The sequence below is a fragment of the Dunckerocampus dactyliophorus genome, chromosome 4 (assembly GCF_027744805.1).
Source record: "Dunckerocampus dactyliophorus isolate RoL2022-P2 chromosome 4, RoL_Ddac_1.1, whole genome shotgun sequence".
NCBI lineage: Eukaryota > Metazoa > Chordata > Actinopteri > Syngnathiformes > Syngnathidae > Dunckerocampus > Dunckerocampus dactyliophorus.
In genome coordinates, this window is record NC_072822.1 from 31,888,882 (window position 1) to 31,912,187 (window position 23,306).

At 42.7% G+C, this 23,306-nt stretch overlaps 1 protein-coding gene across 7 annotated transcripts in view; it reads left to right on the top strand.

Annotated features, from left to right (window-relative positions):
• Window positions 1-21,372, top strand: part of LOC129179374 (zinc finger protein 135-like) — a 38,959-nt gene extending 17,587 nt beyond the window's left edge. For 4 of the 7 annotated variants that reach the window (XM_054772561.1, XM_054772564.1, XM_054772563.1 and 1 more), the window contains 2 exons: window positions 7,957-8,556; window positions 16,333-21,372. In XM_054772561.1, coding sequence (XP_054628536.1) covers window positions 7,957-8,556; window positions 16,333-18,029 — 2,297 coding nt within the window. In that variant the 3' untranslated portion in view covers window positions 18,030-21,372. Of the gene's footprint in view, window positions 1-122; window positions 423-7,956; window positions 15,488-16,332 lie in introns of those variants that run through there. The other 3 variants (XM_054772567.1, XR_008569954.1, XM_054772562.1) reach the window with 3 other exon arrangements.
• Window positions 21,373-23,306: the final 1,934 nt, after the last annotated feature.

Below are 23,306 nucleotides of genomic sequence, written 5' to 3' on the forward strand. Positions count from 1 at the left end.
AATTAGCTTGGTGCTTATTGTATACACAAGTTAGCGCCAAAGTGACCTATCAAACCAATGACAACTACCAAGCCGTTTCGAAGCGTCAATGCGTGCTGTGACGTATGACGCTTCCAATGCAATCGGTCACGTGATATTTGCAGAAAGACACAAGCTCCGAGCACTATTTCGAAGCAGTGTGATTCAGGAAGTCTGACAAGCTTCGAGGGTTCGGGATCATTTTACCATCTCAAGTAAAACCCCCTAATCGGAGCATAAGCATTGGAGTGCTATCTGATGTGAAGATTGAAGACGTGATAGCAGATGTGACCACTGCTATGCTAAGATGGCGACGTCCAGTCAAAGAGAAGGCGGAAGAGAATCAGCGCCACCAACTCCCAGCACATCATCAACGGAGAAAAAGCCCCAAACTGCAAATAACGGTGAGCGATGTGAAGTTGCCAACAACGGCCTTTGGGGGCCATCTCAGAGAGAGTTGATATAGAGTTAATTTGAGTCTGTCCAAGTTAAACAAAGAGCCGCTATGATTGTTAGCTTGACGAAGGCAGCGGAGCTCAAATCAGAGCAGAAAAAGAATGTGAAAGACAAATGGAGAACCCTGAAGTTGTTGTTATGTTACAAAGCAAAAATATTGTTTGGATGGTTGAATGTTAGGAACTTGAAAGATATTGTTAAAAGAAAAGAACTCGTTGAACTCAAGAACTGTCATTGTATATTTGTACAAGAAACCTATGTGGACACCTCTTTCTGGATGACTCAGTGGGGACACAAAATCCTGTTCGGCCATGGATCTGATGGCTCTGGTGGGGGGTCTATTTGCTTTAACACAGTTCAGGGTCTACCCTGCCTCTCGCCCGAAGACAGCTGGGATAGGCTCCAGCATACCCATAACCCTAGTGAGGACAGGTGGTATAGAAAATGGATGGATGGGCATTCCACGAGAGATTGTAACTAACAGAACCGATAAACACGGTCACTGGTTGATTGTAGTTGTTAAAAGTGAAAGTCAGTTCCTCACAGCAAACATTTATCAGGACTTTTCTATCAAGCTTGTTTCTTACCTACTTCAACTAAGATAATTAACATGGTAAATGATAGCAATCTTAAATTTATTAGGAAAATAAATGCCATTATACAAATAAAGAGCATCTGGTTAAAGGTCAGTGGTGTGCAGCCAGTAGGCAGGGGTGTATTTAGTCATTTGGGGTCCCAAGGCAAACCCAGTAATTGGGGCCCTCCACATCCTGGTACTGCACTGAAAACGTTTTATTTTATGACTTAGTATTATTTTTTGTAACCTCAATACAAGCTCTTCAAGTGGGCAGCAGCTACTTACATAGCCGTGTTTATATGCCCTCCCAAAAAACATTTTAATTATGTTTATCATCTACTAAATTAGTAGATGATAAACATTAATATTTCAGTTTTTTCATATTCACACAACTAAAATGTGTGAATATGAAAAATATTCACACGTTAGTAGCACAAACAAATGTGATTATTATTATGTGAAAATATGATCCTATTTCCTGAGCAAGATAAAGTCCTTAACATCCTCCCGGGGATTATTATTACCAAATAAGTGAATCCTCCCACTGCTTTACTGTAATTGATAAAAACATTGAGCAACATTTCATGTAGTTTACCGCTTTAATACTCATGTCTTTGTGATGAGAAACATCCCTCGCAGGCTCAGCTTCAGCCCAAGAACTCCCTCTGCAGCTGACACTGACAGCAGTGCTGCTGTCAAGAGCGTCTGGCTCGTGTTACGTGTCAACGTTTGCATGTGGGACTATTAAAAACGTTGAAACCGTAGGTAGTTTTGATAAAAACGGTGTACTTTTTTCTTGCCTCCTCTGCTTCACTCGGGTAACTCCGCTTCATCTTCCTACACACCGCGCCAAGCTGCCGCCACGCGCAGTCACATGGAATTAGTCCATTGCCTGAGAAGGGGGGGGGGCAGCAGTCGAAATGATCATGACAGATTACGCATTTTGAGGTAGTTTGAAGCAGGTGAATTAGGGCTGGGCGATATGGACCAAAAGTCATATCCCGACATATTTCTGTTGAATATCAATACACTATTTGTATCCCGATATTTTTTAAGCAAAGTGAGTTTAGACAAAATCAAAGCCAAATATGCGTGTCAAGTTTATTAAAATAAATACTTAAAATGAGTTTTTTTGACATTTTTAAGCTTCATGCAAGATGCACATAAAAATTGTAGCTAAAAATAGCCTCTAAAATAAGGTAGGCTATTCTCTTTTTGAAATAAATATAGAAAAAGTCAAATATTACCTTTTTTTTTTTTTTAATAACAAACCTTTAGCTATGGTCAGATCCTCAGCTAATAACCAAAGAACAAAATATGCCTGGTTTAAGAGGAAATTTTAAAATATCAACAACTCAAAAATACTTTAAATTAAACAGTATTATTTTTGAGATAGACATTTTTAGAATACACAAGCATGTACAGTACAGACATTTTTAGAAGACACAAGCATGTACAGTAGACGCCCCTACAACGTAAATAATCTGTTCCGAGAACCTTTATGTTATAGGGATTTTATGTCATACGAAGTGTAAAATACATGTAAATAGCCTAATCTGTTCCAAGATCTTTCCAAACTCACCCCTTTGGCACTTCAAAATATTCAAAGTCCACCAAATATGGTGGGAAAATATAAGAAAATAGAAACATAAAATAGAAAATAGAAACATTGCCAACATCTAAGGTTAGCTAGCTAGCTAGTTTATGTTAGCAGCATGCCGTACATGTCTCTCTGCTGGAAGAAAACACTATGGCAGCCGTTACCTGACAAACGGTACACACAGTGAGCGAGCATGACTATGGCTTGAAAAATGTATTTTGAAAGAATGATACTTGAACGTTTTCAGATTCAGAATTGTAATGAATAAGAATTGTGATTCAGACGTGAATTGATTTCGGCACCCCTTTTATGCCCCGATAATCAGCCAATGAGAGCGTGAAGCTTCAGAAGGCGTTACCAAGCGCTAAACAAATCAAATTTCTGAACTTGCACCGACTTGACGCTTTACGTTATATGGAATTTCTTACGTAATACGATGCAAAAACTTTACATAAATTCTTTACGTTCAGTGGAATTTACGTAAAAGGAGGTTTACGTTATGCGAGGTACTTCTGTACTTAATTTGTGCCAGGAACACCAACCTGTCAAGTGCATCAGGCTTAGCAACTGTCTGTCTAACTTCCTGGTACATTTGTGGTAGAGCTTGTCGTGCTAAATATTAGTGACTGAGAATCTCGGACATCACGAGTCCATTGTTTTCAGCTGGTTTTTAAAGCTGTTTTTTTCCACTGTTGCAACAGGGACCATATCTTAGCAATGTGACAGGACACCTCTTTAGGATAGCACACCACTTTGCTTTTCCTTTCATGAGGAACGCAACAGGAGCGCCCGGCTTCACACATTCCTCATATTGGGGTTTGTGCCAAGCTTTAAGGTGGTGAAAAATATTTTTTTATGCGCTGTATTCAAAGTACTTCCACATCACTGAACTACCACCTAGTCCTTGCTGACTCGTTTTTCCACCTCCCTCCTCCTGCATGCAGGGATGAGGGAGATACAGTGCAAATCCAGTCTATATTGATATCAATGATATTTGATATCGTGCTTAAAGTAAATAGTTTTAAATAATACTTTTAAAATATTTATATATAGTCCAGACTCGGCCCATATATAAAATAAGAGCATTGATATACACAGGATATATACTGTACATGAGCATAGTACATTCTTATAATACTCAAAATACGATTCAACACAAAGAAGCAGAAGACTACTAAATGAAAATAAGGATGTTTAATTAGTAACACTGTCAACATTAGGACATGCCTCTTTGTGATTTTCTTTTGTGTTGCCACAGATTTGCAGTGTTGTTTGCGTTGCTGGTGCTGGAGCCCTGGCTGACTTGCACACTGCACATGTTGCATCTAACGTAACGCCTGTTGAGTCTTCTGTGAAGTGGCTCCAGAGCTTATTCTTCCCTTCTGCCATTAAAATGCAAATATATACAGTACCTTTTGTGCATTTTGGTCATTAACCGAGAATTTGATACTATAGTTGACAATTTTATATAACAAGAAGTGGCTGCATTGGGCTGAACGTGCGAATACAGAGGCTAACGTGAGGTGTTTTTATACTAATACATTATGTGTTTGTAAAAGGTTTAGTCACAAAAACATCTTACCAATATCATTGATCCATCCATCCATTTGCTACACCACTTCTCCTCATTAGGGTCGCGGGGGTATGCTATCTCAGCTGACTTCGGGCGACTGGCGGGGTACACCCTGGATTGGTCGCCAGCCAATGGCAGGACAACCATTCACACTCACATTCATACCTATGGACAATTTAGATTCACCAATTAACCTAACATGCATGTTTTTGGAATGTGGGAGGAAACCGGAGTACCCGGAGAAAACCCACACGCACACGGGGAGAACATGCAAACTCCACACAGAAATGCCCAAAGAGAATCGAACCCAGGTCTTCCCCATCTCCAGACTGTGGCTGTGTGGCCAATGTGCTAACCACTAGACCACCATGCGGCCCCTTACCAATATCAATTTGTCATATTTACTATCATTTCAAAATGCTATCAAGCAAAACGTTGACTACAAATAAAATAATCAAAACATGCATCACGTTACGAGACTTAATACAAGGGACCAAACTACATTTTATGTGACAACGTAGCTGCTTTGAAAACATGCAATATATCAAATCACAAAGTACATGACTATGAACATTTTCAAAATGATTTTAATGAAGACATTAACTTGTGAATGTATGAACCCATGGAAATCCGGCATGGAAGTGTGAAGTGAAGTGGGACACTGTGTAGTCTTATATTTAATGATGGACATGTGGATTAACACAAAGATAATTTACAGCCGTTTAAAACGCTGTATTATAGTATTTGATAATGGTGGACATACAGTATGGTTTAACCGTTGCATCTATCTTTGTTTATCTCAGAGATGCAACTTACATGACGTTAAAACGCTGTAGTACGCTCGCTAAAACATGCGTGAAAAAACTAGAATGTTCTCCTTGACGGGCCCTGACAGCGTGGCACTACAAAGTCACAGCTTAACATGGTGTAAAAAAAAAAAAAAGGTAAAATGGGTTTGTGTGTGAGGGGGAGGGGCCAGATATTCGGCAGGGACGTATTTACGGTAGTCATTTGGGGGGCCCAAGGCAAGCCTGGTCATTGGGGCCCTCCACTTGCTTTTTTCACTTTTTTACAAAATGTGTGTATGTAATTTAGGCCACTTTTTTTCCTGCTTTTGAAATCTGTTGCAGTTATTTGTCATCTTAAGTTGCTAGTTACACAGCCATGTTTATATACCCCCCCAAACACACTTTGAAATATTAATGTTTATCATCTTCTGACAAGCATGAATATGAGAAAATTCTCCTATTTCCTGAACTAGATAAAGTCCTTACTTTACTCCTGGAAGATTATTATTACCTAAGAAGTGAATAATCGCAACGTTTTTTCTGTAATCGATGAGAACATTAACATTTAATACAGTTTCCCACTTTAATACTCACATCTTTGTGATGAAAAGCGCCACTCTCAGCTTCATCTCAATGCATTCTTCTCGGTTGACACTGACAGGAGCGGTGCTGATGTCTTCCACTCGCCTTCGCCTCTTCTCCGCTACACTGGGGTAACTCCACGGCAACAAGTTTGTTTGCTTCGCTCCCGTCTTCCGGACGTGCGTTAACATGGAATAGTCCATTGCATGAGAAGGGAGGGGCAGCAGCCGAAACACTTATGAAATGGCCTAATTGCCTAATGGTAGGTCCGTCCCTGGTACTCGGGCAGGGAGCAGCACAGAGAGACACACGGGAGCGGAGTGACAGAATCTCTGCGCAGCAAAAAAAGTTGATATATATTGGTTACATATTCACCGATGTTGATTAATCGCTGGTTCGTCATTATCGGCCCAATGATAAATTGGTCAGACTCTATTAGGTATATTTAAAGGTATATGAGTATGTATAGCTGGGTTTTGATTTGTGCATTATTAAGAAAAAACATCACGGAGCTGTAGTTAACGGTTTGCACGTAGAAGAATTTTGTGAAATAACTGCAATGTTACGATACAAATCGTTGGAATTTTTAATATATTTGTGAAAGTTTATATATGTGTGGTAAATATCTTATATTGAAAAATAAATAAAATAGCACATTAACATTTGTTACCACATAAGCACACAATAGCGTTAGTAATTTCCTCCGTGATTTCGGTCATGGAGGTCATCGAAATCATGGAGGAAATTACTAATGCTATAAACCACAGAAGGTGTGCAGTTGCAGTATTTATGGATCTTACAAAAGCCTTCGATACAATTAATCACAATATTTTAACAACAAAATTAGAACGGTACGGAATCAGAGGATTAGTCTTGAAGTGGGTTAAAAGCTACCAGGAAGCCATTTGTAAAGCTAGGAGAATATACATCTGCGAGTTGAAATATTACATGTGGAGTACCCCAGTGGTCAATATTGGGACCAAAACTGTTCAATTTGTATATCAATGACATTTGTAAAGTGACAAAGGATTTAAATTGGTATTATTTGCGGATGATACCACTGCTTTTTGTTCTGGGGAAAGCACACAAGAACTCATTAAAAAGGTCAAGGATGAAATGGTCATATTAAAGACATGGTTTGATTAAAAACAGATATGCTTAAGTAAAACTAAAATAATGCTATTTGGAAATAGCAGAAAGCATGCGTACGACCAAATACTAAGATATAAAAGCAATCTTCTCTCACTGTACTGCAAAAAAGATTGGTGAGTATAATTCATAATGCCAAGTATAGAGAACATACAGACCCTTTATTTTTCAAATCACAGATATAAAATTTTGCTGATTTTGTACATTTTCAAACTGCTAAAATAATGCATCAAGTTAACAATAACTTGTTACCCAAAAACCTCATACAGTATTTCTCTACAAAAGAGGAGAAATATGATCTTAGAGGAAAGTTAAACTTAAAACACAATAATGTGACGTGCATATTAACAAAGCTACAGCGACATTGTTATTATTAATATTATTATTATTATTATTATTATAAACATTGTTACGTCGATCAAACTACATTTCCGGCGCATTGACACTTCGCCATACCACACTGAGTAGCTACTAGCCGGCTAGCTTCACCACAGACTCGCCCGCAGTGTGTCAGTGCCGCGCTCACAACGCTACCAAAAGGTAAGGATACATATTCGAGATGCCGCCAGTGCTGTTCTTTTTATTTTTGAGTTTAAGTTCATGCTGGCGTAGGTGTTCATATCTATGCTGCTATGTGAAATCAATGCACCGTGAAAGGAGGTTCCAGTAATGAACAAAATACGCAAAATACTCTTAAGCATTACGTGCTATCATGAATGTTACTACGTGGTCACAGCATGTATATAAATCCATAAAACGTTGTTGGAGGTTATTGAGGGTGTTTTTAATAGCGTTTTTTATAGGCGGCATAGGTGGAGACCATTATGTCCAGCAAAAGAGACAGCTCCAGCTGTCTCTTTTTGTCTGTTTTTATATCGTTAGAACGCACAGAAAAGAGAGACATATGTGTTCATGTCTCACATAAGGATTGTGGGTGATGGGCAAAATATTCTTTTTAAAAAAGTGCAGTTTTTTTGCAGTTATTTACACTTGTTACATTTGGCTGAGTGCCAGCGCCGTGATCCCCAAAGTCATTTTTCTTTTTTTCCCCCAAATCCATTAAAATTTTTTACAAGTCCGTTTTTTTTTTTTTTTTACCTTTTACACTTTTACACCACGACTCAATGAATATCCATGAAACTACACACACACACACACAGCACATAGAAGAAAGTGTTTAAGAAAGTGTGTTTGTGTTATTTGTGTCCTGCAGACATCCAGCAGCACCCCCATGTTAAAGAGGAAGAGGAGGAGTCACAGCCCCCCCATGTTAAAGAGGAAGAGGAGGAACTCTGGTCCCCTCAGGAGGAGTGTTTTCTAGGGCCGGAGGGGGCTGATCTCACCAAGTTGCCACTGACTGTTGTCTCTGTGAAAATTGAAGACCATAAAGTCCAACCACCTGAGTCCTTACCTTCTTTGTGTCCTTCAGACGTACAGCAGCTGATTGGTCATGAAGAAGAGAGTCTCCCTAAGCCGCAAGGGGGGAGCTCCACTTTGATGGAAGAGGATCCACAGCCTCACCGCTTTAAAGAGGAACAGGAAGAACTCTGGACCACTCAGGAGGGAAAGTGTTTTCTAGGCCTGGAGGAGGCTGACCTCACCCAGTTGCCCCTGACTGTTGTCTCTGTGAAGACTGAAGATGAAGAGCAGAGGCAAGCAGACAAGCTCTTAGCTCCACTATCAGATAGTGACCACACAACATCAGGCTCTCATGGGGACGAAGACAGGGACAACACCCAAGAGCCTTTGTGCAGAGATACAGATTGGGAAGGTGATATAAGGACTCACACTGACAACAAACACTCTGAAACAGGTAAAAATGTGTCGCTAAAAGATTTTAAATGTAGTGACTCGACAGACGTCCAGAAGCTGATTGGTCGTGAAGAAGAGTGTCCCCTTCAGCAGAAGGATGGGTGCTCCACTTTAATGCAGGAGGATCCACAGCTCCCCCATGTTAAAGTGGAACTGGAGGAGCTCTGGACCAGTCAGGAGGCAGTGTGTCATCTAGGTGTGACCTGCTCAGTTTGTGCCAAAAGGTTTTCTGATGATTATAATTTGACTGAACACATGCAGACACACACAGGAAAAAAATCTTTTGATTGTCCAGTTTGTGGTCAAAGATGCTCTCACAAGGCAACTTTGAAGGTACACACAAGAACGCACACAGGAGAAAAACCTTTCAGTTGTTCAGTTTGTGATAAAAAATTCCATCGAAGTACAAATCTGGCATCACACATGAGAATGCACACCGGAGAAAAACGTTTTAATTGCTCAGTTTGTGGGGAAAGCTTTACCAGCAAGAACAGTTTGACATATCACATGCCGAAACACACAGGAGAAAAACCCTTTGGTTGTTCAGTTTGTGCTAAAAGATTCTCTCTAAGTGCACACATGGTCTCACATATGAGGATACATACAGGAGAAAAACCTTTTAGTTGTTCTGTTTGTTGTAAAAAATTTGCTCGAAACACGGCTGTGGTATTACACATGAGAACGCACACAGGTGAAAAACCTTTCAGTTGTTCTGTTTGTGATAAAAGATTCTCTGAGAAAGGACATATGTTAAGACACATGAGAAGGCACACGGGTGAAAAACCATTTTGTTGTTCGGTGTGTAGTGAAAGCTTTTCCAACGGGTCTAGTTTAAAGTATCACACGGCGAAACACACAGGAGAGAAACCCTTTAGTTGTTCAATTTGTCGTAAAGCATTTGCTATTAAGGGGCATATGATTAAACACGAAAGGACACACAATCGTGAAAAACCTTTTAGATGTTCAGTGTGTGGTAAAAGCTATTCTCACAAGTCATCTTTGGTAAAACACAGGAGAACACACACAGGAGAAAAACCTTTCAGTTGCTCAGTTTGTGAGAAAAGATTCCTTGTCAGTACAGGTCTGGCATTACACATGCGAAGGCATACTGGAGAAAAACCTTTTACTTGCTCTGTTTGTAGCGAAAGCTTTTCCTACAAGTACAGTTTGACGTATCACATGCGGAAACACACGGGAGAAAAACCTTTTAGATGCTCAGTTTGTGAGGAAAGTTTTTCTCATAAGACAAGTTTGAAAGTTCACATGCGGACACACAATGGAGAATAATCTGGCCTGTATGTGATAAAGGATTGCCAAATCATACAGGTGCAATGACAAAGGTGAAAAAACACATAGAAAAGTATATCCCTCATGTGCTAGAGTGCTAAAATGGCAACAAAACAACCTTAACTGGTTCAAAACTACATTGTTTTTCTTATCTTCTTTAATTTAGTGCGCTGCTAAAAAGTGGAACTGCACAACTTTGGTTGAGGGCAATATGCATAGTGGCGTCCGTTTTCCTGACTTTCCTTCTTTTGGTTCACATAAGTGTACATGATCGGGCTGCCGTTGTTGTGGAGGGATTATCCACAACATAGCAATGTGCGTGTATGATTTTTTTTTTTTTCCCCATGGGGCCTACAATTCTGGCCACATCCCTGTCAATGATAATGAAATTGTGTTTGCGTCCTGACAATGGCCGACCATACAGTGTAAGTCACATGGTCTCCTCTAACATAACAATGCTTCCATCTACTTTAATACAGAGACATGAACTGCCTTGTGACGCAAATGAGATTATGGAGACAATGACTGCTCTTTTTTGGGACAATACTAATTTTAGTATATCCATCTATTTTTATTATATTTCTTTGTAAATACGTGTGCATGTGTGTGTGTATATATACTATACTATCACCTTCTGCTGTAACCTTTTTAAAGACATTTTTTCTGACTCCACTAGCAACTAACAACTGGATAACAGGAAATGGAATGAATTTTTATGTCCCTGGCATAAAGTACAGTATGTTTAGTATAAAGATGCCTCAGTCACTACTGGTGATAGTACAGTCGGAGTCTATATTGTATCACGAATCAGTTTTGTAATGCATGACGATATATGCACATGGATAGGCCTGTCACGATCATCGATAAATTGAACCATCAATAAAATTGATGATGTGGCAGCCAGAAATTCCACCAACTGGGAACCGGATTTGGATTTGAAAAACGTGACCTGATCAACTCTCAGTCTATACAACAGAAATGGCATCCATGCACAGTGGATGGGAGAAGTAACACCAGATACTGTATGTTGTGTACAGTGGCGGTTGTGGCTTTAATGGTGCGCTGTGCGAGACCCCCCCTTTTGGCATCCCTCAAATGTAACGTTTGTGGGATCTTGTCCCTTTGCCCAAATGGTTCCATCATCTGCATATAGAACCCAAATATAAAGGAAGAAGATGATGTGAATGGATGTGCATGGCATTACCTCTATCCATGTAGAGCATTAATATGGTTTATTTTTATGATGGCCTGAACAATATACTGGATGTGCTGAGCTTAAAAAACTGGTATATCTGTTGTTAGGAGTGCAATATTTTTCACTCTGTTTTAGATAAGCACTAACATGTTGCCGTACTTATCTACCACAGAGATATGAAACACGATCGCAAGCCCTTTCACTTGGAAAAAACACACTGGTATATCGCACACACACACACACACACACACACAGAGTTTCTAGATAAGCCACCTTTTTATCTCTGTCTGAGGAGAGCTTAGCTGTCCAAACCAAGACTGGCTGGAACCAGTTTAAAATAAAAAAAATTGAAGTTTTCACTCATTCCACCACCTCTCTGATAGTAGTCATAAAAGAAAGAGGAACACGGTTCCTCTTTGGACTGCGCTAAACCTTTGTTGGCAGTAGGGATGAAGATCTTGTGAGATTAAAATGTGACAAGATTTCTCGTTCACAAAAAAAATGTCTCATGGTCGCTAGGCCTGGGACAGTAATAAATGAATTAATTAATCACACAATAAATGAAAATGGACTTGATAATTTTGCCGGCCTTAATATATTGCTATGAACATGCGTGTCTCTTTTCCCTGGTCTCTCTTTTCCAAACAGGTAGGAGGGGGATTCACTCAGTGCATTGGTTTTAGCACCTTGGCGCGTTTGTTCCATAGAACAACGGCATGAATGGAGTGAGCCCTTTTATCAGTCATACAGTTTCTTTGCCTTGGTAGGTGGAGGCGGGGCTTCTAGCATACACATAGAGTGCAGAAAAGTGTAAAATAGTAGAAATTAAATTAATAGATTGCAATATATTGTCATATTTTTATATTTTATCATTGTGCATTTATGAAAATCTCGTCTTGTCCTTATACACCCAATCTTGTGTGTCGTCTCATCTCATGAACTGAGTGTCTCTTGACACCCCGAATTGGCAGGTAAACTCTCTGTCCATCTTTGCCATTGTAATTGTTTCTATCTACCCCTTTTTGAATTTAATTGTAAACTGTCCTGGAGACTCATAGATTTATTTCACAGCTGTTAGAATAAAAGAGCTTGAGTCCAGTAAAAAGGCTGTTCCAAACACTTAAAATCATTTGTTAATATAACAGCTTGACTATTAGGCCATACCTGTCCGTCTATTTGAACAAAGGGGCAACATTCTTACATACTGTACCAGGATATGTGGTAGCCTAAGTTTAAATTCGAGGGAAAGGTTTGTAGGGTTGTTGAAGGCATTTCCAACATGTGATGGTATGTAAAAACCACCATGGATGTGCATTTTTACCACTTCAGTTAACATTACTTGAAAATCACCTACAAAAGGCTTAAAATAAGCTCATATGCAAAAAGACAAATATTACAACACCCATTTATTACAACACCCATTCAGACAGTCACACACACAGGCACGATTGAAAAACTGTGTGGCTTGCCCTGGCCCAAAACCCTGCTACTGATCGATCAACTGTGTCTTGCTTATCAAACCTGTACCTGGCTGATTTCTACCTACAGTATGCCAGCGCATTTTTGGGTAACCCTAGCAAGTGCCTCACCAGAGATGTACACACACACACAGTGGTGGGAAAAAGTGTTTCACCCTTCCTGATTTCTAATTGTATTGCCTGTCACACTTAAATGTTTCAGATCATTAAAAATTTTAAATACTAATCAATGGCAACACAACTGAACACAAAATGCAGTTTTTAAATGAAACGTTTTATTAAGGGAGAAAAAATCCAAACCTGCATGGCCCTGTGTGAAAAAGTGATTGCCCCCTAAACCAAATAACTGGTTGGGCCCCCCTTAGCAGCAACAACTGCAATCAAGCATTTGGGATAACTTGCAATGAGTCTCTTACAGCGCTGTGGAGGAATTTTGGCCCACTCATCTTTGCAGAATTGTTGTCATTCAGCCACATTGGAGGGTTTTCCAGCATGAAGCGCCTTTTTAAGGTCATGCCACAGCATCTCAATAGGATTCAGGTCAGGATTTTGACTAGGCCTCTCCAAAGTCTTCATTTTCTTTTTCTTCAGCCACTCAGAGTTGGACTTGCTGGTGTGTTTTGGGTCATTGTCCTGCTGCAGAACCCAAATTGGTTTCAGCTTGAGGTCACCAACAGATGGACATTCTCCTTCAGGATTTTTTGGTTGACAGCAGAATTCATGGTTCTATTTATCAAGGCAAGTCTTTCAGGTCTTGAAGCAGCAAAACAGCCCCAGACCATCACACTACCGCCACCATATTTTACTGTTGGTATTATGTTCTTTTTCAGAAATGCACTGTTGTTTTTACACCAGATGTAATGGGACACACACCTTCCAAATAGTTTAACTTTTGTCTCGTCAGACCACAGAGTATTTTCCCAAAGGTCTTGGGGATCATCAAGATGTTTTCTGGCAAAATTGAGACGAGTGCTAATGTTCTTTTTGTTCAGCAGTGGTTTTCATCTTGGAACTCTGCCATGCAGGCTGTTTTTGCCCAGTGTCTTTCGCATTGTGGAGTGATGAACACGGACCATAACTGAGGCAAGTGAGGCCTGCAGTTCTTAGGCTGTTGTTGTGGGGTCTTTTTTTCAACTCACCTCTTGGATGAGTTGTTGCTGCACTCATGGGGGTAATTTTGGTTGGCCGGCCACTCCTGGGAAGGTTCACCATTGTTGCATGTTTTTGCCATTTGTGGATAATGGCTCTCACTGTGGTTTGCTGGAGTCCCAAAGCTTTAGAAATGGCTTTATAACCTTTTCCAGACCGATGGATCTCAATTAATCATCGACCAATACGTAAATTTGTTTGATGATCTGAAACACTTAAGTGTGACAAACATGCAAAAAAAAAAAAGAAAATCAGAAACGGGGCACACACTTTTTCACACCACTGTACATATAAAATACATATGTATTTTATATACACAGCATAAATCTAAATTAGCTACAATAGACTGCAAAAGCAACTTCTCCTCGACTACTTCTTGGAGTTGGATCTACACTTGCAGAAAGGAGAGGTGCAATTTTGTACTTGTAGTGGCTGTTGTTGTGACTGGCTGTCTTTCCAATCTATACAAACTGAATGGTCTTTCTTTGCACATGAATTTGCTCCAACATCTAGAAAAGCTGTGCGTATATGCGCCCTGCTAACAGTTATGTCATGTGTGTTAAAAAAAAAAAAAAAACGTCTCGAGGGACCGTCAGAGGCCATTTATGTCCACAAGAAGACAAATGAAAGATGCAGAAGATTAAATAAATGTCAGGTTCAAACTCCTGTGACACTTGTAAAACACAGCAAAATTACAGAAGAGACAAGACAACAAATATAGATTTTTATTCGCGAGGAGAACGGAGGAACGTACTAGAGTTACTTTCCCACACCGTTCTGAATACGCTCTCCGAAAACCTCTCTTTATTTTCTATTGGGCGTTCCCTAGTTACAGGAGAGTTCAGCTTCTCAAGGAAGGGGCCTACTACAGCTGGACTCTGTGTCTTTGTTTGGCTATGTGTGTGTGTGTGTGTGTGTGTGTGTGTGTGTGTGTTGTTATCATGCATGTGTTTAAATCACTTTTCTAACATCACAGGGCATGAACAGGAGTAGAAGAGTAGCATGGCCTTGTGCAACTAAAAACTCCCCCACTTCTCTGAAACACACAAGACTGGTCTTTTGTTCTTCTCACGGGGCCTGCTTGCGCCTTTCTGTGCACAAGGGTACAGTAATACAACAAGCAATAGTATTTCTATAAAATGGGTGATAACTTATATACACGAATATACATTTCTCTAACAATAAGACAATATGTTTAAGTATGTGGGTACAATAAAAACCCACCAGTTTAATTAGTGTCAGAATGTTCTTGAAGAAGACACTTTTAATATGTGACATGATCCCTGGACAAGGACACCTCCTGGTGGACAATAAAAAAACATAATTTTTGAATTCACAATTGGACACAGGTTTATCTAATACAACTTGGGTTGTTATTTATTTCATGTTATTTCGTTAATGGAAAGTAAGTTAGACAGTATGGCCCTATTTTTTTATGTACTCCGATACATTAGGTGGCGTTATGCACCTTTACAGTCATGGCTGCAACCATTATCCAAAAGAAGAAGAATTAAAAGCGGAAGAAGAAGGCGGGCTGAACGACTGTAGCTGCCGACAGAATTTTCAAAAATACGACAAAGCAGTGATATATACTCACAGCAAATATATCAATAATAACCTAAGAGGCTCGTCTTTTGTAAAGCCCACGAAACGGAAGTTGAATGTGGAGCATTGGAGTGCTATTTGAAGTGAAGATTTGAAGACGTGACAGCAGACGAACCACTGCTATGCTAAGATGGCGACGTCCAGTCAAAGAGAAGGCGGAAGACAATCAGCGCCACCAACTCCCATCAAATCATCAAAGGAAAAGCCTGCAGATCACGGTGAGTTTACAACAACGTCAGTTTGGAGGCTAACTTAAACCCCGAAAAGAGAGTTGTGAGAGGTTAGCCGACCGTGCTGAACAAGTTAAAGCCGCCATGATTGCTAGCCTAACGAAGGCATCGGAGTTAAAGTCAGAGTAGAACAAACAATGTGAACGACGAATGAAGAAACTGGAAGAGCAAAACAACCGCTTATGTAAAGACAAGGATCACAGCTCATACGGTAAAAGGAAGTTACCAAAGTAAATTTAAAAGGTTTGCGTTCGAATGTTAGGGGCTTAAAATATAGTGTTAAAATAAAAGCAATCTTTTTCTATTGCAAAGGGCAAACGTGTCATTGTAGATAACTCCAAGAAACGTATTATTCAGATGTGGACACTTCTTGACTCTATCAATGTGGAGACAAAATCCTGTTCAGAGCTGGCAAAAATGGTCACTGGTTGATTGTAGTTGTTAAAATTGAAAGTCAGTTCCTCCATAATGACAAACATTTATCCAGTGGTGTGCGGTCTGGGAACACCTTCTCTGCTGGCCTAACCACTATCAGAAGCACTGATTTCCATTTACAGCTTTTAGTATTTGTTGTGGGAAGTGCATGAATTAATTCCCAACAGATTATTGTCTTCATTTAGTACCGTGTTTCTTGGTTGCAGTGCTTCCAGTAGTGTTAGATTTATTTGTCCAAGCAGATTGCAGCATCAATGTGTTGCCATATTAATGTAATCTTCCCAGGGCCTTCAGAATCAGGAGTGCTGGCCCCTGTCACATACACAATGGGGAGCTATAACGAGAAACATCTCAAGGATCATTTTTGATCTAAAGTGTGGATTGTTTGTGTCCTGCAGACTTCCAACAGCTGATTGGTCATCATAAACAACGTCCCAAAGAGCCGCAGGGGGGAAGCACCAGATTGAAGCAGGAGGCTCCACAGCCCCCTCATGTTAAAGAGGAAGAGGGGGAACTCAAAGTCACACATGAGGGAGAGTGTCTTCTATGGCCGGAGACAGATTATCTCAGCAAGTTGCCACTCACTGTTGTCTCTGTGAAGACTGAAGACCATGAAGACAAACCACATGAGTCCTTACGTTGGTTGTGTCCTTCCGACGTCCAGCAGCTGATTGGTCATCAAAAAGAACATCCCGCTCAGCCACAAGTGGGGGGCTCCACTTTGAAGCAGGAAGATCCACAGCCGCCCCACGTTAAAAAGGAAGAGGAGGAACTTTGGATCACTCAGGAGGGAGAGTGTTTTCTAGGGCCAAAGGAGGCTAATCTCACCAAATTGCCACTGACTGGTGTCTCCGTGAAGACTGAAGACGATGAAGACAAACCACCTGAGTCCTCACAGCTTCATCACAGTCCAAGTGAGGAGCACAGAGGGGCGAAGCCTCCAAGCAGCAGATCACCACAACACATGACAACAGAAGCTGATGGAGACCACTGTGGAGGATCACAAGCAGACAAGCTCTTAGCTCCACTATCAGATAGTGATGACACAACATCACACTCTTCTGAGGATGAAGACAGGGATGGCACCCAAGAACCTTTGAGCAGCGATACAGACTGTGAAGGTGATATGAGGACTCACACTCAGAACAAACACTCTGAATGTTCTAAAAAGAAGAAAGGTAAAAAATGTGTTACCTGCTCAGTTTGTGCTAAAAGCCATTTGACTCGACACATGCCGAAACACACAAGTGAAAGACCTTTTGCTTGCTCACTTTGTGGCAAAAGCTATTCTTACAGACGCGGCTTGACTTACCACATGCTGACACACACAGGAGAAAAACCTTTTGGTTGTTCTGTTTGTGGTCACAGATTCTTTCAAAAGTCACGTATGGTAACACACATGAGAAAGCACACAGGTGAAAAACCTTATAGTTGCTCAGTTTGTGCTAAGAACTTTTCTTCCAAACCTAATTTAACTCATCACATGCTGAAAAAACACACAGGAGTAAAACACTTTGATTGTTCGGTTTGTGGCAAAAGATTCCAAAGTAAGTCAAGTATGGTATCACACATGACAACACATACAAGAGAAAAACGCTTTAGTTGCTCAATTTGTGGTAAGATCTATTCCTACAAACGTAGTTTGACTTATCACATGGCCACGCACAGAGAAAAACCTTTTGGTTGTTCTATTTGTGGTCAAAGATTCTTTTATAAGTCAGTTATGGTATCACACGTGAGAAAGCACACAGGAGAAAAACCCTTTGGATGTTCTGTTTGTGGTCAAAGATTCCCTAGAAAGTCAAGTATGGTATCTCACATGGCAAAACATACAGGACAAAAACCCTTTGGTTGCACAGTTTGTGGTAAGGGCTATTCTTACAAACACCTTTTGAATGTTCACATGGTGACACACAAAGGCGAAAAACTTTTTGATTGTTCCGTTTGTGGCGAAAGACACTCGCAAAAGTCACATATGGTATCACTCAGGAGAACACACTCAAGGGAAAAAGTTTGTCCAATAGGGTCTGGGTCAACCTCAGATAGTCAGCCAAAACATTATTGGAACCAAAAAGGCTTTGAATGGTCTTTCTGACATTCATCCATGCCCACTCCAAAAGTTATAAAAAGTGATGTTAATCCCAAGAAAGTCAGATCTTCCACAGAATAACTTTTTTCTTCGGAATGAAAACTTACTGGGATTCAGCCTGACCTGCCTGCAGTGCCTTATCTGACTTTTTTGTTGTTTTTGCCGCATTTGGACTTAGATTTTTTCTGACTTGCTCGACAGTTTCTAGAGAGAGCAAGGGCCAGCTCCACACTTAGCTCTCTCTCTCTCTGTGGAAACTGACATCAATTTAAATTCTTCTTAGGTGACTTTAATTTGGATTTAATTTCATATTGGAGACATATCAACACTTTTCAGTACGTTACCATGAGAAACTTGTTTGATGGTGTGCACCTCTTCGGGCAGCCTGATATTCCAGCAGCTGGACCCCGGATTTGGAGTAGCAAAAGGTGACCTGATCAATTGTCAGTCAGTTCAACAGAAATGACATCGTAGGTGTACAGTGGGTAAGGGAAGTAAAACCAGATACTGTATGTTGTGTACAGTCAGTGGCGTTTCTAGCTTCAATGGCGCCCTGTGCGAGACCTCCCTTTTGGCATCCAATACGTGTCAGGTTTGTGGGATCTTGTCCCCTTGATCAAATGGTTCCATCATCCACAAATAGAACCCAAATATAAAAGAGGAAGATGGTGTGAAGTTATGTGCGTGGCTTTGTACCTCTCTGTCCATAGAGAACATTAACACTAACATGTTAACACAGAAACATGAGACATTCGGGGTGTAACGATTACTTTTAATAACAATTCAATTCATATCACGATTCATGGTTGCCGATACCATTCAAGGACGATATTGGTTTATTCATAACGATACAATCCGAAACGATTTAATAACTTTTTACCCAAAAATTCAACCCGTGTGACTGTGAAACGAATACCTGGATACTGGACAGTGCAGGTAAAGTTTCCGAGATTCCTGTTGTACCTCATTCACTTCTCTACCCCAAGTATTAAAGAAGTTAGAGCAAATTTCATAGAGGGTAATAGTGCCTTTGGTGCCCATTGCTTTAACATTGAGTCAAGACAAGAGCTGTGATCGACCCGCGGACCTTGGCAAGTACAACCGTACTACAAAATATATAATAACTTAGGCTGTGACATTTGTTTGAAAAGTTAACAAAGTAGCCATTTACATTTTTTCGATCATCAAAAAGTTCAGGGAAGAAAATCAAGTGTCATTTCATGTAGGCCTCACTACACACGCCACACTACTAATTGCATGTACACAGTAATTCCAAGGCAAAAATTTAAATTATTATTATATTATTATTATTATTACATTATTATTATATAGCCTGTCGTGCTTTATTTCCTAGTTTCCGATTCAATCGATTGATTACCTTTTAAACGATGTTAGATTGATATGTCATCCTGAATGGAAACTTTGCTGGACACAGATCGATGTAGTTGTATCATAGAAATATAAATGGATGAATCCCCACACACCCCTATGAGACATGACCCCAAGATCTTTCATTCAAACAAACACACTGTCCTTGTAGATATCTCGCACACACACACACACACACACAGATTCTAGATAAGCCGCCTCTTTATTTCTGTCTTAGGAGCATTTCATCATAAAAGAGGACTTTGCACAACCTTTGTTGGCAGTTAATTGCTATCTCCAGCGCTGGCATTGGAATTGTTTGTATTTGCTCCAGTTTGAAATAAATTGTAAACTGTCCTTCAGACTCCTAGACTCATTTCAAAGCTGTTAGAATAAAAGAGCCCAGGTGGACTTGAGCCCTCTAAAAGGGCTGATCTGAACTCTATTCCATTCCATTTTCCTCCGCTTATCCGGGTCCGGGTCGCGGGGGCAGCAGTCTTAGTAGGGAAGCCCAGACTTCCCGGTCCCCGACCACCTCCTCCAGCTCCGCCGGGAGGACACCAAGGCGTTCCCAGGTCAGCTGTGAGACATAATCCCTCCAGCGTGTCCTAGGTCTTCCCCGGGGCCTTCTCCCGGCTGGGCATGCTCGAAACACCTCACCAGGGAGGCGTCCGGGAGGCATCCGGACTAGATGCCCGAGCCACCTCAGCTGGCTCCTCTCGATGTGAAGGAGCAGCGGCTCTACTCTGAGCTCCTCCCGGATAACCGAGCTCCTCACCCTGTCTCTTAGGGTGAGTCCCGCTAACCTACGAAGAAAACTCATTTCACCTGCTTGTATCCGCGATCTCGTTCTTTCGGTCATGACCCAAAGCTCATGACCATAGGTGAGGGTGGGAACATTGATCAAACGGTAAATTGAGAGCTTTGCCTTCCGGCTCAGCTCTCTTCACCACGACGGTCCGGTACAGCGACCGCATTACTGCAGACGCTGCGCCGATCCGCCTATCGACCTCACGCTCCAACCTTCCCTCACTCGTGAACAAGACCCTGAGATACTTAAACTCCTCCATCTGGGGCAGGACCTCATTCCCAACCCGGAGGGAGCAATCCACCCTTTTCCGACTGACAACCATGGTCTCAGATTTGGAGGCGCTGAGTCTCATCCCAGAAGCTTCACACTCAGATGCAAACCGTCCCAGTAAACGCTGCAGGTCACAGCCCGATGAGGCCATCAGGACCACGTCGTCTGCAAATAGCAGAGATGAGATCCTAGTGCCCCCGAACTGGACTCCCTTGACACCTTGGCTGCGCCTAGAAATTCTGTCCATGAAAATTATAAACAGAATCGGTGACAAAGGGCAGCCTTGGCGGAGGCCACCGTTCACCGGAAACAGGCTTGACTTACTACTGGCAATGCGAACCAGGCTCCTGCTCCGGTTGTACAAGGACTGAATGGCATGTAGTAGCGCGCCACCAATCCCATACTCCCGGAGCACCCCCCACAGGACACTGCGAGGGACACGGTCGAATGCCTTTTCCAGGTCTACAAAGCACATGTAGACCGGTTGGGCAAACTCCCAAGTACCCTCAGTACCTTTACAAGGGTGTAGGGCTGGTCCAGTGTTTCGCGACCAGGACGAAAACCACATTGCACCTCCTGTAGCCGAGGTTTGATTAACGGTCGTACCCTTCTCTCCAGCACCCTGGAATAGACCCAGGGAGGCTAAGGAGTGTGATCCCCCTATAGTTGGAACACACCCTCTGGTCACCCTTCTTGAAAAGGGGGACCACCACCCCAGTCTGCCAGTCCAGAGGTACTGTTCCCGACTTCCACGCAATGTTGAAGAGACGTGTCAGCCAAGACAGTCCCGCAACATCCAGAGCCTTGAGGAATTCAGGGCGAAACTCGTCCACCCCCGGAGCTTTGCCACTGGGGAGCATTTTGACTACCCCAGATACCTCAGCCACGGTGATGGAACTGTCCGCGTTTGTGTCCTCAGTCTCTGCTTCCTCTATGGAAGTTATGTCAGTGGGATTGAGAAGGGCCTGAAAGTATTCCTTCCACCGGCCACTATGTCCTCAGTCGAGGTCAGCAGGCCCCCGTCCCCACTGTAAACAGTGTGGACCGGGCACTGCTTCCCCTTTCTGAGGCACCAGATGGTTTGCCAGAACCTCTTCGAGGCCGACCGAAAGTTGTGTTCCAGGGCCTCACCGAACTCCTCCCACACCCAAGTTTTTGCCTCGACCACCGCCGAAGCCGCATGCCGCTTGGCCTGCCGGTACCTGTCAGCTGCTTCAGGAGTCCCACAAGCCATCCATGCTCGATAGGACTCCTTCTTCAGCTTGACGGCAGCCCTGACCTCTGGTGTCCACCATCGGGTTCAGGGCTTGCCGCCACGACTGGCACGGACCACCTTGCGGCTGCAGCTCCGATCGGCTGCCTCAGCAATGGAGGCACGGAATAGAGCCCATTCGGACTCGATATCCTCGTCCTCCCCCGGGATGCAGGAGAAGCTCTGCCGCAGGTGAGAGCTGAAGACTCGACGAACAGGAGACTCTGCCAAATGTTCCCAGCACACCCTCACTACCCATTTGGGTCTCCCGGGTCTGTCCGGCATCCTCCCCCGCCATCTAATCCAACTCATCACCAGGTGGTGATCAGTTGACAGCTCAGCCCCTCTCTATACCCTCGTGTCCAGAACATGCGGACGCAGGTCTGATGATACGACTACAAAGTCTATCATAGACCTGCGGCCTATGGTGTCCTGGTGCCATGTGCACTTATGGACATCCTTATGTTGGAACATGGTGTTTGTGATGGACAAACTGTGGTTCGCACAGAAGTCCAACAACATCACACCGCACGGGTTCAGATCGGGGAGGCCGTTCCTCCCAATCACGTCACACTGTCATTGCCCACATGGGCGTTGAAGTCTCCCAGCAAAACGACGAAGTCACCAGTTGGGGTGCTCTCCAGCACCCCGCTGATGGACTCCAGGAAGGCTGGGTTCTCTGAACTGCCGTTTGGCGCGTATGCACAAACGACAGTCAGGACCCTTTCCCCAACCCGAAGGCATAGGGAAATGACCCTCTCGTTCACCGGGGATGACTCCAACACAGAGGCACCGAGCCGGGGGGCTATTAATAAGCCCACACCAGCTCGCCGCCTCTCCCCTGCAGCAACTCCAGAGTAGAACAAGGTCCAGCCCCTCTCGAGGAGCTTGGATCCAGAACCCAAACTGTGGGTCAAGGTGAGTCCGACTATATCTAGTCGGAATGTCTCAACCTCCCCCACAAGTTTGGGCTCCTTCCCCGCCAGAGAAGTGACGTTCCATTTCCCAAGAACCAGATTTGTTCGCCGAAGACCAGGTCGCCTAGGTGCCCACCCTCGACCGCCACCCAAAACGCAATGCACCGGACCCTTATGCTTGCCCCCGCAGTTGGTGGGTCTACGGGGGGGAGATCCCATGTGGCTTGTTCGGGCTGAGCCCGGCCGGGTCCCATGGGTGAGAGCCCAACTACCAGATGCTCGCCTGCGAGCCCCTCCCCCAGGCCTGGCTCCAGGGTGAGGCCCCGGTATCCCACTTCCGGGCGAGGTGCGGTCTCTCCTCGTGTGTTTATTCATACGGGTCTTCTGAATCACTCTTGGTCTGGCCCGTCACCCAGGGCCTGTTTGCCTTGGGAGACCCTACCAGGGGCATATAGCCCCAGACAACATAGCTCCTAGGATCACTCGGGCACACAAACCCCTCCACCACGGTAAGGTGGTGATTCACGGAGGGGCCGAACACTATTCTAAAATAATTTGTAATATGGCATAATTTTATCTGTCCATTTGGGGAGGTGGAGGGGACAAAAAATGTAGTCTAGTTAGCGAGAGCAACAGACGTTGAAGGACTTCCTGGTTGTAGTTTG